Source organism: Podarcis erhardii (genome assembly GCF_964252035.2).
Source record: "Podarcis erhardii genome assembly, chromosome: 2".
In the NCBI taxonomy this organism is placed as follows: domain Eukaryota; kingdom Metazoa; phylum Chordata; class Lepidosauria; order Squamata; family Lacertidae; genus Podarcis; species Podarcis erhardii.
Genome location: NC_138498.1, coordinates 91,992,620 through 92,008,827, shown reverse-complemented (window position 1 = coordinate 92,008,827; position 16,208 = coordinate 91,992,620). Strand labels below are relative to the sequence as shown.

Here is a 16,208-nt window from a genome sequence, read left to right as displayed (position 1 = left end):
CTATCATATTTGCATCCAGAGCAGCATGGATCCGGATCCAGCCTGTCTCTTAGTGCAGACCCAGGTCATCAAGCCTGAGCTTCTACCAGCCATCATATTGGCAGGGTTGGCAGCAAACCTGATGGAGGATATTATTATTATACATTTTTCTTTAAGAAGCAATATCATAAATGATCAGATGCATATATCTTAGCCTTATAATAATGACAAACTGTGCCATAGTGACATCTGCTGGAGAACACTACAGCTGTTATGAGATGTGACAGGATAGATTGGTTTCCTCTGATGAAACTGCAAAGATCTGGAAACGATAGAGAAGGAACCAATTGTGAAGCTGGAAATTAGACCTTTGGAAATGTGATTCCTTTGTGTCGTGATTCTTTTCTCTACAGTGCCTAAGGCAGAATCGTGAATATCAGTAGCCTAGCATTTAAAATGTCATATACCGGTAACTTAATACCCTTAGTAGTAAATATCTGTTGCACGTTAAAGCCCAAAGCACTTTAAGCAACCATGAGAATGAGATCCATGAGAATAGGACTTATATATCTTTATTAGAATTTGAAATGGTTTACTGTACCTACACGGTAAGCAATATGATCATTTGCATACAAATTGTGTGACATTTAGAATCATAGAATCATAGAATCATAGAATCATAGAGTTGGAAGAGACCACAAGGGCCATCGAGTCCAACCCCCTGCCAAGCAGGAAACACCATCAGAGCACTCCTGACATATGGTTGTCAAGCCTCTGCTTAAAGACCTCCAAAGAAGGAGACTCCACCACACTCCTTGGCAGCAAATTCCACTGTCGAACAGCTCTTACTGTCAGGAAGTTCTTCCTAATGTTTAGGTGGAATCTTTTTTCTTGTAGTTTGGAACCATTGCTCCGTGTCCGCTTCTCTGGAGCAGCAGAAAACAACCTTTCTCCCTCCTCTATGTGACATCCTTTTATATATTTGAACATGGCTATCATATCACCCCTTAACCTCCTCTTCTCCAGGCTAAGCATGCCCAGCTCCCTTAGCCGTTCCTCATAAGGCATCATTTCCAGGCCTTTGACCATTTTGGTTGCCCTCCTCTGGACACGTTCCAGTTTGTCAGTGTCCTTCTTGAACTGTGGTGCCCAGAACTGGACACAGTACTCCAGGTGAGGTCTGACCAGAGCAGAATACAGTGGCACTATTACTTCCCTTGATCTAGATGCTATACTCCTATTGATGCAGCCCAGAATTGCATTGGCTTTTTTAGCTGCCGCGTCACACTGTTGGCTCATGTCAAGTTTGTGGTCAACCAAGACTCCTAGATCCTTTTCACATGTACTGCTCTCAAGCCAGGTGTCACCCATCTTGTATTTGTGCCTCTCATTTTTTTTGCCCAAGTGCAATACTTTACATTTCTCCCTATTAAAATTCATCTTGTTTGTTTTGGCCCAGTTCTCTAATCTGTCAAGGTCGTTTTGAAGTGTGATCCTGTCCTCTGGGGTGTTAGCCACCCCTCCCAGTTTGGTGTCATCTGCAAATTTGATCAGGATGCCCTTGAGTCCATCATCCAAGTCGTTGATAAAGATGTTGAATAAGACCGGGCCCAAGACAGAACCCTGTGGCACCCCACTAGTCACTCTTCTCCAGGATGAAGAGGAACCATTGATGAGCACCCTTTGGGTTCGGTCAGTCAGCCAGTTACAAATCCACTGAGTGGTAGCATAGTCAAGACCGCATTTTACCAGCTTCTTTACAAGAATATCATGGGGCACCTTGTCAAATGCCTTGCTGAAATCAAGGTAGGCTACATCCACTGCGTTCCCTTCATCTACCAGGCTTGTAATTCTGTCAAAAAACGAGATCAGGTTAGTCTGACATGACTTATTTTTCAGAAATCCATGCTGACTATTGGTGATCACAGCATTCCTTTCTAGGTGCTCACAGACTGTTTGCTTAATGATCTGCTCCAGAATCTTCCCTGGTATTGATGTCAGACTGACTGGGCGGTAATTATTTGGGTCCTCTCTTTTCCCCTTTTTGAAAATAGGGCAACATTTGCCCTCCTCCAGTCTGCTGGGACTTCGCCTGTTCTCCAGGAATTCTCAAAGATGACTGCCAGTGGTTCTGAGATCACATCTGCCAGTTCTTTTAATACTCTTGGATGCAGTTCATCTGGCCCTGGAGACTTGAATACATCTAAACTAGCCAAGTATTCTTGTACTATCTCCTTAGTTATTCTGGGCTGTGTTTCCTCTGCTGAATCATTTGCTCCAAATTCTTCAGGTCGGGCATTGTTTTCTTTATCGGAGAAGACTGAGGCAAAGAAGGCATTGAGGAGTTCAGCCCTTTCTGTGTTTATTTATTCATACAATTTATATACTATTTATATTTAAACAAAAAACGACTTACCACAGGTTTATATTTAAGTTTACATTTTATGTATAGTAGATGTGTTTGCACAGCAATTAGAAAACATTTTTAAAAATAAGATGGCAAGTTGGCCTCTTGTACTCTATGCTGAATTGGCTGCCTGGAATTATGGTAGCTGTCCCGAATTGCACTCAGCAATAGAAGCTTCTTCTTCTCCTGAAAGATGTGTGAGGAAAGTCTCAGTTTGGTTTTATGTTTTGTCTAGCAGGCTGTTCTTTGGGGATGTTTCAGGCTAAATGGTTTAGTGTCTCTATGCTACCTGTGAGTACAGCCAGGGACAGATAGTGCTGGGAATTTAAATGACTTGGACAATTCAGAAGCAATTGGGTCTGTCTGCCAAAGAGACTCAAGCCGCAGGGGAAAGTAGTAACTATAAAGTCAGGCAATTTTCACAATATTGTTTGGGGAAATGGATTTTCACTCCCCACCCTTCCCTTTATGTATCACTCCAATGCTTTAACACCATCCCCATTGAGCAGAGGCTCCACAAGGCCGTACCTCGCATGTTTGCTGTGCTATTAATAAGCTTAAGGTTAATGTCCAAATGTGTCCTCGTTGCAGTGGACAGGCCATTAGAGCAGGTCTGACCTGGTGTTGGAAAGAAACAGGGGAGGGAGATAGTAGGAAAGTTTATCAGATGCCATCTTCTATCAAAATAAAGAACAGGTTTTCTGGAGGAGGAATGCATAATTTGTGCACAGTGCTCATGTCTGTGCAATTCTGACACACACACACAGACACACATACCCTGAAAACATAAAGCATATATTAGATTTTAAATTAGTTAGTTGATGTTCATGAGACAAATTTTGTTTTGTAACAGTTAAGACCAAAGGCATCTCTGATTGATTGATTGATTGATTGACTGGTTGATTGATTGAGTTTTGCAACTCAGTTTTTGCAGGTCAGGCCAACATACATGATTCACTACCCTCTCTCTTCAGCCTCAAAACCATCCTGTGAGGCAGTGGCTATCCCAACATCACTTAGGGAGTTTCACATCTAGTGGAGATTTGAACCTGCCTGTTCTTTGTTTTAGTTGGACAATCTGTGGCTACACTGAATATTTAAGAATTCAGAGCAATCTGTTGTTGGTCAGGGTGAGCCTGAGGGCACATACGCATCGACCTCTCACCCCCAGCATTCCCACAGAATCCCAAAACTAGGTATTAACTTTATCTGAGTTTACAAAGCAGTGTGAAGGATGGGCATCAGATCTTATTACCTACCACCACCAGTGCTCATGTGCTTTTTTTTCCTGGCATCCCCTTAAATAAAAGGTTTGCAGTAGCAGAAAGTAAGTATACCACTCCAAAGTTCAGTAGTGATCACAATGCAGAATTGAAAGCAAACTCCATGCATGTGGATTTTTTTTTCTTTTGAATCATCTTTAACTTTACCTTCATGCCACCTCTCTCTCTCTCTCTCTCTCTCTCTCTCTCTCTCTCTCTCTCCTTTGCCCTCTCCCTTTCCCTCCTCTGTTGACAAGCACGTTCCTTCTCATGTTGTTATCACCTCTCAGGAAACCTTTCTTAAGCTATAGTGAAATCCAGCCAAAGGTGAAATTGTGGTTAGAGTTCCATCTGTGTACAACTTGCCAAAGCCTTATGTGGGATGGCCGCACCCCAGAACCTGCTATGCCTTCTGCTTTGTTTTGCTGAGTCTTCTCCAAATGCACCTTGCCTGCAGTGCACAGATCCATCTCTCTTTACAGGCCTTGGATTCACACCCCTCTCAATTATGATGTGAGGGTAGCAGGGATGGACTCATTCCACGCCATGAAGTATTTTAGGTGAAAAACCAAAGTCCAAGCGATGCTTCTACACACTTGGAGGGCAGTCTAGATTTTGGGAAACCTCATAAGGTTTGGGAAATTTAATGGGAATTTAATTCTGGATTCAGATTTTCAGATTTATCTGCATTTTTCATCCTTTCCCTCCACTTTTAATCATTAATTAATCATTAATCATTAATACTGCCTTGTTGATTTATAGGGTAGCCTAATATTCCTGAATTATTAATCTTCACAGTGCCAGGTTGGACTAGCTGAGAACTTCTGAGGTAGGTTAGGCTGATCTGATTACTTGCATATGAACATCCAGATATCTTCATGGCTGAGTGGAAATTTGAATCCATTTTCCCCAGAGTTAAAACCACATCCACTGGACCACACTGGACAAATGAAATCTTCATCTAACCACTATTTCCCCCCCAGTATTCCTTCTTGCACAAATTTACAGATTTTAGCATCTTGTCTTCTTTCTTTCTATTAACAGGTAACCTCTGCATTGCTCAGTCATTGAAAATCCCTCAGGATCGCAAAGACAAGACCTACGAATTTGATAAAATTATCAAGCTGCTCCTAGATACTCCCAGAGCCAGGGCTATCATTGTATTTGCCTACGATGAGGATATAAAGTAAGGATGATTGGAGAAATTAACTTGTTTACACCTAATGGCTTGTGGATTAGCAAGAAAATATAGAAAATAATGTCAAGAGCATATACACATAGAACAGAATGTGCAACTCAAAGTAGTAGTGGAAGTGTTTGCGAGCTGCATCAGTTTTGTGTATTAAAATTTCTGTGCATTACATGGACAATAGATGTTGATACAAAAATGTTCCTGGACTGTACCACTTCAGACTGAAGGAGGGGGATTATATGGTTGAATTCTTCTCCACAGGAAAATTCCCTCCCCATACAAAACTGGTAAACTAGCAGAAAATGCTAGCAGAAAATACTCAGTAGAACTTTTCTCCATGGCCTCTAGTGTACTATGTACATAGAGTGATTATCTACCTATCTACCTATCTATCAATCTGTCCATCAAAACATATTTATAGATATTATACAGTTGTGTGATTGCTTGTCTGCAGTCTGAAGTGGTAAATTCCAAGAACCTTTGCCCTACATCATATGCGTGAACTTAGACCTCATTTACTTTTGTGTACAACTAAAGGGGTGGTAAGAGCCAAAGGAATTAGCTGGTAGTGCAATCTGCATCTCAGATCACCTGCTTGCAATCCAAATATTTTGTACTTTACAGCACAGGTCCTTTGTAGCTAATTATATTGCCCTTTGCAGAATTCAGTTGCTTTGCAATTCACTTGCAAAGTAGCTAAACTGCAAGGCCTTTGGTCTGGGAACTTGATGCTTTGACATTTAGCCTTGCCGGACCAGAAGTGCAAAATCAAGGCAGAATTCACCAAGAGCTCAGTTACTATGAAAATTCATTAAATGTAGACTTTTTACAATCATCAAAGCTATTGCAAGCAGATTTGCAAAAGATGTTTAGCTAAAATAGGTCTGCCATATGTCTGGATTTTTCTGGACATTACTGGGATTTCAAAGGGGGGGATTTCCGAAAGGTCCTGGATCTTAGGCAGGTCAAACAAAAAATTGCAGGTTTTTAGCATCAACAATTTGTAAAAAAAATTAAAAAGCTGAACAACTGGTTTTTACTTTTTGAATTATAGCAACCCTAAGCTAAAACTTGCCAAACAATAAAGAGAGAAAATACTTGATGTAAACATTATGATCAAAATCATCTGAAGATTGAGATTAATTGGGAGGGGGAGCAGAGGAGGGCAAACCCTTCTTGCAAAGTGTCTATGCCATGGGAAGGCAAACTAAGGCCTGGGGGCCAGATCTGGCCCAATCACCTTCTAAATCCGGCCCTCAAACGGTCTGGGAATAAGCATGTTTTTACATGAGTAGAATGTGTTCTTTTATTTAAAATGCATCTCTGGGTTATTTGTGGGACCTGCCTGGTGTTTTTACATGAGTAGAATGTGTGCTTTTTTAAAAAAAAAAAAAATGCATCTATGGGTTATTTGTGGGGGCATAGGAATTAGTTCCTTTTTTTTTCCTCTTCCAAAATATAGTCCAGCCCTCCACAGGGTCTGAGGGACAGAGGACCAGCCCCCTGCAGAAAAAGTTTGCTGACCCCTGGCAATACCAACACAGTAGTAGTTCCTTAGATGAAAAAGCTCCATCTTGCCTGTGTTTTTAAATAAAAAAGCTGTATTGATATAAGTTACCATTTTGTCTGGAGACTTTGTTGCATTGATTTAATTTTAACCAAGATGAGAGCTGATTAAGAAACCAATAACCCCCCCAAAGTCTTAGAAAATTACTGAGCAATTTGTGGGATAGAAAATGCAACATACATAAACCACTAAGTTATTCAATCAGTACTCAGGCTGAACATTTTCACAGTCTTTGGGATGGGAAGATAAAGGCTGCAATGGTTGCCAACTGAGACCCACCTTATAGAATGATGGTCACATGGTTTAGAATGACTTGTTTTCAATTATTTGAAAAAAATATAAGCAATGTTTCAGAAGACAAATGAAACAGAGGAAGAAAAAAATGAAGGAAATAAAGAGTCTGAGAGAAGAAAGGAGAATGAGAAAGAGAATAGGCATAGAATAGAGATGCTTATGACTTAAACCTGCAGAGATAAAGGTTTGCACGCCATTTTGAAATAAGCAAGCAAATAGTTAATGGAGATCTGCTATCATTACTCTCAACACAGCCCACTTTTCATTGGCTACTGCCGAGGCCGGAGCTAAGCTAGTTAGAGGAACATCTTCCACTGTCCTGACCAGAGAAGGCTGTTGATTGGATGTGACGGGATACACTTCACGGGGTGAGGGTTGAAAGGACATGCAAACTGACTGAAAGGGAGACAGATGGGGTGGTGTCATTGAACATGCAGGTACACAGTGGGCAGGCACCAGAGAAGGAGGAGGGCAATAAGAAAGAGAGGCAAATGAGCTGCTTCTCCTAGCCTGCAGCTTGAGGCAACTGCCTCACCTTGCCTGCTTCATCTCTGGGCCAACTCTGCTGCTCAGGTCCCTCTGTGAAAGTTGTTTCACCTTGAAGGGAAACCCACACAACTTCAGTTCTAGCTTCCAGCTCAACAGATTCCGAATAGCACCTGTTTGTTACAATTGCTTCCTATTGAGGAATCAGAGGAACCATGGGCATCTAAGAATTGTTGGGCTTTGGAGCTGTTAAAAGAAACTATTATACAGGTAATTTCAGGTAAAACGGAAGATAAGTGACATTAGAAATGAAACAATCCAAAGCAAAGCCAATTCCATTGAAGAAAGCCTGAAACCTGATTAAAAACTGCTGGCTCTCTCTCTCTCTCTTTTATGAAATGATACCATTAAGGGAAGAACTAAGGCACTGTTATTCAGTAATATGTTCAGATTATCCTCTTCCAGATTGCACTTTGCAGTATAATGAAGTAACAAAAGACAAACAATTACAGAACCTGAAACTATTATTGGAACTATGCAAGGTTTCTGGTAAAATCTGATGATGACAGTTCTGTTGTTGTTGTTTGTTGTTGTTGTTGTTGTTGTTGTTATATAACAATTCAGTAGAATATATGAAATGAAATAAAGAGGGGAAAGTACCAAAAAAAAACCAACACAAAAAACCATACCCCAAGATTCACAGCCATTACCACATAAAATAAAGTACATTTTCAGTAGGCTACACATTGAATTCCCCTTTATGGATCACTGCCTTGCCTTGGCAAAGGGGCTTGAATAACTCAGAGAAGCTATGAACTATGCCGAGCAGGGCACCCAAGATGGACAGGTCATAGTGGAGAGTTTTGACCAAACGTGATCCACCTGGAGGAGGAACTGGCAAGCCACTCCAGTATCCCTGCCAAGAGAACTCCATGGACAAAAACAACAGGCATATAAAAGTTATGACGCTGGAAGATGAGCCCCTCAGGTCGGAAGGCATCCAACATGCTACTGAGGAAGAGCGGAGGACAAGTACAAGTAGATTCAGAGCTGATGAAGCGGCTGGGCTAAAGCCGAAAGGTCGCTCAGTTGCGGATATGCGTGGAAGTGAAAGGAAAGTCCAATGCTGTAAAGAAAAATATTGCATAGGAACCTGGAATGTAAGAACCATGAACCTTGGTAAGTTGGGTGTGGTCAAAAATGAGATGGCAAGAATAAATATTGACATCCTGGGCATCAGTGAACTAAAATGCATGGAAATGGGTGAATTCAGTTTGGATGACCATCATATCTACTACTGTGGGCAAGAAAGTGTTCTCGAAGCTACCAGCATGAGTTTGACTAAACTGCGGGAGGCAGTGGAAAACAGGAGTGCCTGGCGTGCTCTGGTCCATGGGGTCACGAAGAGTCGGACATGACTAAACAACTAAACAACAACAACACACATTGAATTAGATGTTCTACAAAAACCCTGAACACACACAACATTGTCTCAGTGTTGTTCTTGTTGCCAATATCACAGTGTCCACTCATAGCCACCCAGAGTGGCTGGGGAGACTTTGTGATTGATTTATTTGTCTATATAACAGAAGGAGGCAATATTGTGCCCTCCAGATGTTGTTGTTGCTGCTGTTGCTGCTGCATGGCCTATGGTCAGGGATGATGAGAGCTGGAGTCCAAGAGCATCTGGAGGGCACAAAATTGGCTCCCCTGCAGTATAACATTGCAAAGGCACTATGCAAGGCCAGCCCGCAGGATCTATGCTAGCAAAAACACTTTAGGGAAATGTTGTCCACAACCCTGGCTCTGGATTTTCCACAAACACAAAAGCCTCATTTTTTTTTCTTTCCTTTTTTAAAAAGGGAAATCAGTCACAATGTAGTGTCAAGCTGTAGCTTAAAGATTTATTTTAACATTTATTTTTAATATATTGGATCAAGTTGCCATGTATGGTCAAATCATGAATTTGTTGCCCTTGGACTCACACACTTCCCTGTCCCATCTTCCCTTCCTCAGTAGCTCCTTTGTTCGGACAACTGCTTGTTTTGTGGATATTACATGAAGCCGAATTTTTTCTCTGCATATCACTTAATTAAGAAAATTAATAAGCAAGAGAAATATTGTAACAGTAACATCAGGCAGCTGCTGGTTTCTGCATATGGTTGGTGGGTGATTTGCAGGTTCTGCATGGCTTCCTTTTATATTGCTTAGCTGATCACTTAAATAATTCCATGTGGTGTCCTTCTGGATGCCATTGTCACCAACAAGCGTAGAGTGCCCTCTTTATTCCATGGAGGCATATAGGCAAGGAGGTCAAGAAATGCAATGATATCCTTCTTCTCTGAATCAGTGGCTGGAATCCAACGTAGAATGAAGGAAATTATTCCATCAGTGCAAGGCTTCTTTTCTAGTGCAATGGAATGTTCTCCAGCTCTCCTCCACCCCACCTGTGTGCCTCCTAAAGCTGTTTTAGAGGTTCCCCCAACCCCCTGGAACAGATTTGGAGAGGGTGCAGAACATGCAGAGGAAGGAGTGGGGAGTCCATTTGCACAGGTGGAAATCATTGCACTGATAGGGTGGTTAGTAGAATACATCCCCAATATATATGCTGGAATCCTATAACAGATATTGAAGAATTTAGTATTGCTAAAATGAGACATTGTTTGATAGCATCCTTGTTTCACTCACCGGAGGCATTTATGCATGGGAAATATATCTCAGCAATATCCAGGGCACATTCATACATGTTAAACCCAGGCTGGACTCTACACATCTGCAATTCCAGTTAGGTATGGACAATGTGAACATCTCAAATGTTGGGAGTGGTGCCAATAACCAAAGTTTCCCCCAGGCAGCACATTGCTCATACTCTTTCAGTAAATGATGCATGTAATTCCTATGTTAGAATTATAGCTCAGAAGTGAAGAATGGGATGCCCTATGCTGGTATGCCTTTCCATTGACATGAGTGCCTATTCAGCATGAGTTATGGATGTCAAAGGGTGATTTTGTAAGAATGATTTGTGGATGGGAGCAACGGCATATAAGGAGTCTGGCAGGGCTCGTACCAGTGTTTTGCCTCATTGTGCCATCCTTGGTGCCATTTGCAGTCGGGCTGTGGGACTGGTGCAAGCAGAATTATATATATGATGAACTTTGTTAAATCCTTTGCTGATGCAAGAACCACCATCCTATTTTGTTCCTGCCAATCAGCTGAAGCCATGCTATTCTCCCTGTCTCCCCACAGTGAAAAACCTTCCATTCTAGCAGGTTTCTCACTTATTAGTTTTAAACACACGTTTTAAAGACTGAGAAAACTATTGTAAGGAAGTGTGCAAAAGTGTAATGAATGGATCAATGTCCATGGGCAGAAACTGCATGCTGATTTTGAAATATATAATGAGATAATCCGTGTGGGTATTCAGTTTTGGGGAGGCCAGAAATTTCATGAATTCTTATTTCACAAGTTAGTTGAATGCTAAAATTGTCCATCACTCTTTGCTTAAAGACACAGACCTGTTTATTTTACTAGAGTATCTGTGCGCTTATGCACATCCCTCTTGTTGTGAAAAAAACGTGCTGTCCTTTCATTAGTTTGCAGCAGCCTCTTCCGGCATTCCTTGAGCCACACAATTAATATTGCATAGAAGAGGAAGTGGGGATGAATATGCTTGTCTCGTCCCTCTGTTGCCATTCCTCTTGCCCTCCATGAGTTGGTGAGATAGTGACTGCACTGGGAGCTTGCTCACACATTTTAGAATGCTAATTTTCTATGCAGTGCTTGAGCACGCTCATTCTCCCTTCCTCGCCTGTACAATGTTAATTGCACGGAAAAAGCCCGAAGAAGGCTAGGACGTTAGGCTATCGCTTATAATTACGTCTTGCTTTTCTGTGCTCTTTATTGATATTACTTTAGTGCTGGGGTATTGCTCAAAGACTGAGCTATTGCGCTCCTTCCTTGTTCCATGCAATTAGCTTGATTCCTCGGCATCTTGTGTAATGTCATCGGTTTTCTTTTCTCTGTTCCACCAGTCAATCAACTGTTTGGAAAGTTTTGGCAATATTTGAACACTTGTCTGATATGGCAATTGTGCCTTTTTTCTTTTTTTTCTTTTTCTTTTTGCTTTAGGAAATGAAAACCATGGGCATTCATTGCAACCCTCCTATTACGGAGGAGAAGTGGCCTTTCCAAGTGCAATCATATCCATACTTGCATAACCATTAGGAAGGAAAATAAGATAGGGGTATTTTCTTCAGTATGAAATGTACTGTAGCTAAATGCCCATAGACCTTTTTGTATAGATTATTCTACAGGGAAGTAATTAGCACTGAAATTACCATGGCAATAGAATGTGGAGTGAAATGTGTTGTAAAATCAAGATAAAAATAAATTTCCAGGAGAAGTAATTCTACATTTTGCATTTAGGAAGGCATAAACTATACTATATATCACATTCATTGAAGCTTTAATTATGTTAGGATTACCATCTTTCGAAAAGTAAAAGCCAGGACAATCAAAAATGGTTGAGCAATTTTGTTGAACAAAATCCGGATGTATGGCAGCCCTGGGTTAGGTTGTTGCCCTTGGGTGTCAAACAAACTAAAGGGTTAAGAGATTTACAGTAAAATCTTCTGCTTGTATGTTCAAAATGTTTTGGATCCCACTTTGTTGCTTCAGATAGAAGGTCAGATCATCTCAAACTGATTTGGGCAACACTTAGTCTGCCTTAGATTTGAAAAGCCTGAAACTACAGATGTCTCCCCATTGCCTTTCCTTCTGAGGTGCAGCTTAAGACAGCTTTCTATATTCAAGCCTTTAAGGGGCAGAGGATACAAGCCTCATGCTCCTCCTTTTTCATAGCTGTACTCTGACTGCCTGGAACTTATCCCTTCCTAGTATAAGTTGTCAGCAGCATCACTTTTAACAGAGAGGTGGTACCCTGTTCTCTCTGCACTGGCAGCCAGTGAGAGGGTACAGGGAGGACTCAGGTTGTGGGCATTTGGTGGAACTCTGCATACCAGGTTAGGAAGTTGGTGTGTCAGTACCAGGTAATGCTTTCTCTCAAGCCATCCTTGGGAGTCCTGAGCTCTGCAGCTGCCTCTGTTACCACAGACACACAACCATGTGATGAAAAAACTGGCACAGTTTTAGATTTGTTCTAGACCCCACCCAGAAGCACTATGATTGCAAAGTCATTGCCAAAACTACACCCCTATTTCTACCCCCTCTTTCTTGACAGCTATGAAGCGCTTTGTAGAAAATGGACTATATTCTTAACTCTGGGACCTGTCTTGCCCCAGTGAATTTCTGAAGGAGGGTAAAAGCTTCAGGAGCAGCCCAAATTGTGGCATAATTTCTAAATGACCGGTGGATATATTTTTTAAGCATCCTTGATTTTGAAATCACACAGCTGCTTCCTAACTATATCAAATTGTGCAGCTGATTGTACCAGTCTAACTTCCAAAGCCAAGAAACAATGGAAAGCGAGACTGAAAGCAGCCTTATGAGGCAGCGCTCAACTTCCAGTTATGGGGATTCATTGTTCCAGCTCATTAAGCAACCTTTCTCTGCCTGCTATTGTTCCCAAGTGAATAAGTATCACTTTGACTTTCCTTCTTTCCCCCACCCCTTTTATATTTGTGTAAATTATAAATGTTTCTCTCTGCAGGCATATCCTTGCAGCAGCAAAAAGGGCTGATCAAGTTGGCCATTTTCTTTGGGTGGCATCAGACACTTGGGGCTCCAAAATAAATCCTGTAATACAGCAGGAAGATGTCGCCGAGGGAGCCATCACCATTCTGCCCAAGCGTGCAACGATAGAAGGTAAGGGTTTTGCTCTCTGGTTTCACTGAATGGTCCTCCCTTGTTTTACATGTGAACCTAACCTCATGTTAAACCGTTGTCTCATATATTGTAAGTTTCAGATTCGTAAACACAATGCAGCTGAATTTAAGAGAAGCTATCTTCCTGACTGTGTAGGCTGCTGTTACAAAAATCTTTGTAGGCATGCGGGCTGTTCTCTGTATCACCTCTGTTAGTGAGCAACAGGCATCATGGGACTTGCATGGGGTATACAAATGCTTCTCTGACAACGATGACTGGTAGCCCTGTAAAATGACAGCAGTAAAATATTCCGCACCAAGGTGAACGCTTGTGAAATGCAGCATCAATTATCAGCAGCCAGCAAGATGTTCATGTGTTTTGCAACCTCTTTATAAGCACAGCAGTTCCTGCCAACTTTATGATATTATAGGGATGCTGTAGGAGCTTAAAGCTCCCATTTGTTTGTTGATCAAGCAAGGCGCACTCCCACCCGCCCACAGAGGGCTGACTCTGACTGGCAGTGGCTCGGTAGGGATTTAGACAAATCCTTGCCTGGAGACGCATAGATTCGAACATGGGATATTCTGCATGCAAAGTGTGTGCTCCATTGCTGAGCTCTAGCCCCTCCTTGTTCTATTAGCACCCTTCAAGAATCAATAAGCTTCCTGATTGGTATTCATATACATTTTAAATATGAAAACCTCTTTCTTAAGGAGATGCTGTGTAAAGAGAAAAAGTGTTCTCTGTTGATACAGGGCTTTGTGCCTGTTGCATGTTAGGCCATCTCTGCAAAGACCCTGGAAGATGAGTTTTGCACATTAAGTTGACATCCGGTGTCTTTCTTTGTTCCGATGAAATCAAATATTTGTATTCCTTTTTATGAAGTTCACGCTGCTAATATACTCCTTGTTCCTTCTAAGAGTTATAAGGAAATCTGGTCTGAAAGCGTTCTGTTCAGCGCTGTGCAATTGGAAGGCAAGCTGGCCCAATGGTTCTTTCCTTTCTCCTCCTTCCCCACTGCAGCTCCATCCACTCCAAAAAGCCTCTTCGGAGATTTTTTTTTGGGTGGGGGCTACAATTGACTTGGGACATGGGTGGTGCTGTGGGTTAAACCACAGAGCCTAGGATTTGCCGATCGGAAGGTCGGCAGTTCGAATCCCTGCGACGGGGTGAGCTCCCGTTGCTCTGTCCCAGCTCCTGCCAACCTAGCAGTTCGAAAGCACGTCAAAGTGCAAGTAGATAAATAGGTACCACTCCAGCGGGAAGGTAAACGGCGTTTCCGTGCACTGCTCTGGTTTGCCAGAAGCGGCTTAGTCATGCTGGCCACATGACCCAGAAGCTGTACGCCGGCTCCCTTGGCCAATAAAGCGAGATGAGTGCCACAACCCCAGAGTCGGTCATGACTGGACCTAATGGTCAGGGGTCCCTTTACCTTTACCTTACAGTTGAGAGGCACGGGGAGAAAGTGGGACTGTGAAGAACGTGACCATTCTGTACAGGCAACCTTCAAAGTCTCCTGCCTTTGCAATTGCTTCCTTGCAGGTCTGGAAGCAACTGTGGCATGTGATGCCCTCCAGAACATGTTGGACTATAATTCTCATAATCCCTGACTATTGGCCACTCTAGTCAGAGCTGACAGGAGTTGGACTCCAACAACATCTGCACACAGGCTTTTGAGGCTTGGTACTTAGTTTCTGAATGTAGGACTTTCCTTGTAACATGGACTACTGCACAGACAGATGCCTGCATTACTTCCCCTTGTTCAGTTCACAAGAATGTGATTGACAATTGCACATACAGCCATGTGCTTGGCATGACTACCTAGGTCCTGGGGGCACTGTGTGCAATGCCAAGGCATATCCTATCATATCCTATCAAGTCTGTCAGTAGAAGCAGATGCAACTTACGCATGGATACCTTTCTAGAGATAGGAAAGAATGAATTGCTTGCTTTGGAGAGAGGCTGTGCAGAATCTCCAAAATCCAGTTGTGTGCAAGGGCGGGTTGCATCCCATAATGAGCACTCACACCATATATTGTGGGTGCCCTTTGTGGGATTGCGTGTGGTGCTATAGTTCCCAGGGAACTTGCTAGTAAAAGGGGGCTGGCCTGCTTCTCAGTGTATTATTCAGAGGTTCACGCCCAGCCTCAGTATTAAATTTCATTGCTGGGAGGTGGGGCCAGCTCCATTATAAATAGGGGGAGGAGCCGGTATTAGCCAGGCAGACGGCTCTGGAGATTCACCCTCCCTACCCTCCCTTATTTAATGTTTTCTTTTTTTCTGGTTAACTTTTGCTCTCTGTTTAGCAGGCGCTGCTATGGTCTATGACTGGTTGCTGTTGAAGGACCGGGAAGAAATTTTCTTGCATTGGCAGGTTTTGTCTTCCCTGTAGCAATTCGTTACAACTTTGGTGGTTATTGTAATGGGGTATGGGGTTGCTTGTGCGTAAAGCGCAAACTGCTCCGAGCTGAGTAGTTTGGGCAAAACTTTCCCCCCAGGCTGGACAGTCAGTACACCATGACTGTCTCAATCACTGGAAGAATCCGTCAGTGGGCGTTTCCTGAATTTCTTCCAACATAAGAGTTCTTTCACACCCAATCGTCGTCTCCCTTCTCTGCGCGAAAGCTGTCTGCGCAGAGTGGGCATCCCCAGAGGAGGTCCTGTGCTCTCCCCGCTGGTTTCACTGGAAGAGTCCTGGAGCCTTCTCTCCGCAGCTCCCTCGGACTCCCCTTTCTCCCTGGTGTCACCTCTATCTCCTTCCCCAGCGGAAGCGTCCTCTCTCCCTCTGCTGGTTCCCTCTCCAGCAGCATCATTAGGGAGCCTCAGCGCCACCCTTGGCTCCGATGGCAGTTCCCTGACAGTTATGGTGGAATCCTTTAGTCTTTTCTTCCCTATAATGGGGGGAGGGGGGGTGAAGTGGTGATTCACCCCCCTGCGGCGGCAATTCCAGGGTCCCCTCTTAAAGGGGTTACATAAATGGGTGCCACTGGCCATACACTGAAAGGTTGTCACTGAACTACCCTGTGTGTGGGGATATGGGCTCGGCTGCCTGCCTACACTTACGTCATGCAGAGCACCCCCATATCCAAGTTATCCTGATGTGCCCCAGTTCCCCTGGCTGGGGGGCTGGGAGGGATACACGCCCAAGGCCTAAGCCAAGGTCTCCCTACATTCAGAAGTTTAATAAAGTTGTGGCCT

General features: G+C 42.9%; 1 protein-coding gene across 2 annotated transcripts in view; it reads left to right on the top strand.

Annotated features, from left to right (window-relative positions):
- The window catches only part of GRM7 (glutamate metabotropic receptor 7), a 420,893-nt gene that overhangs the window by 212,924 nt on the left and 191,761 nt on the right, over nt 1–16,208 (top strand). For both annotated transcript variants that reach the window (XM_081852489.1, XM_081852490.1), the window contains exons 3-4: nt 4,693–4,834; nt 12,856–13,010. In XM_081852489.1, coding sequence (XP_081708615.1) covers nt 4,693–4,834; nt 12,856–13,010 — 297 coding nt within the window. The remainder of the gene's footprint in view (nt 1–4,692; nt 4,835–12,855; nt 13,011–16,208) is intronic.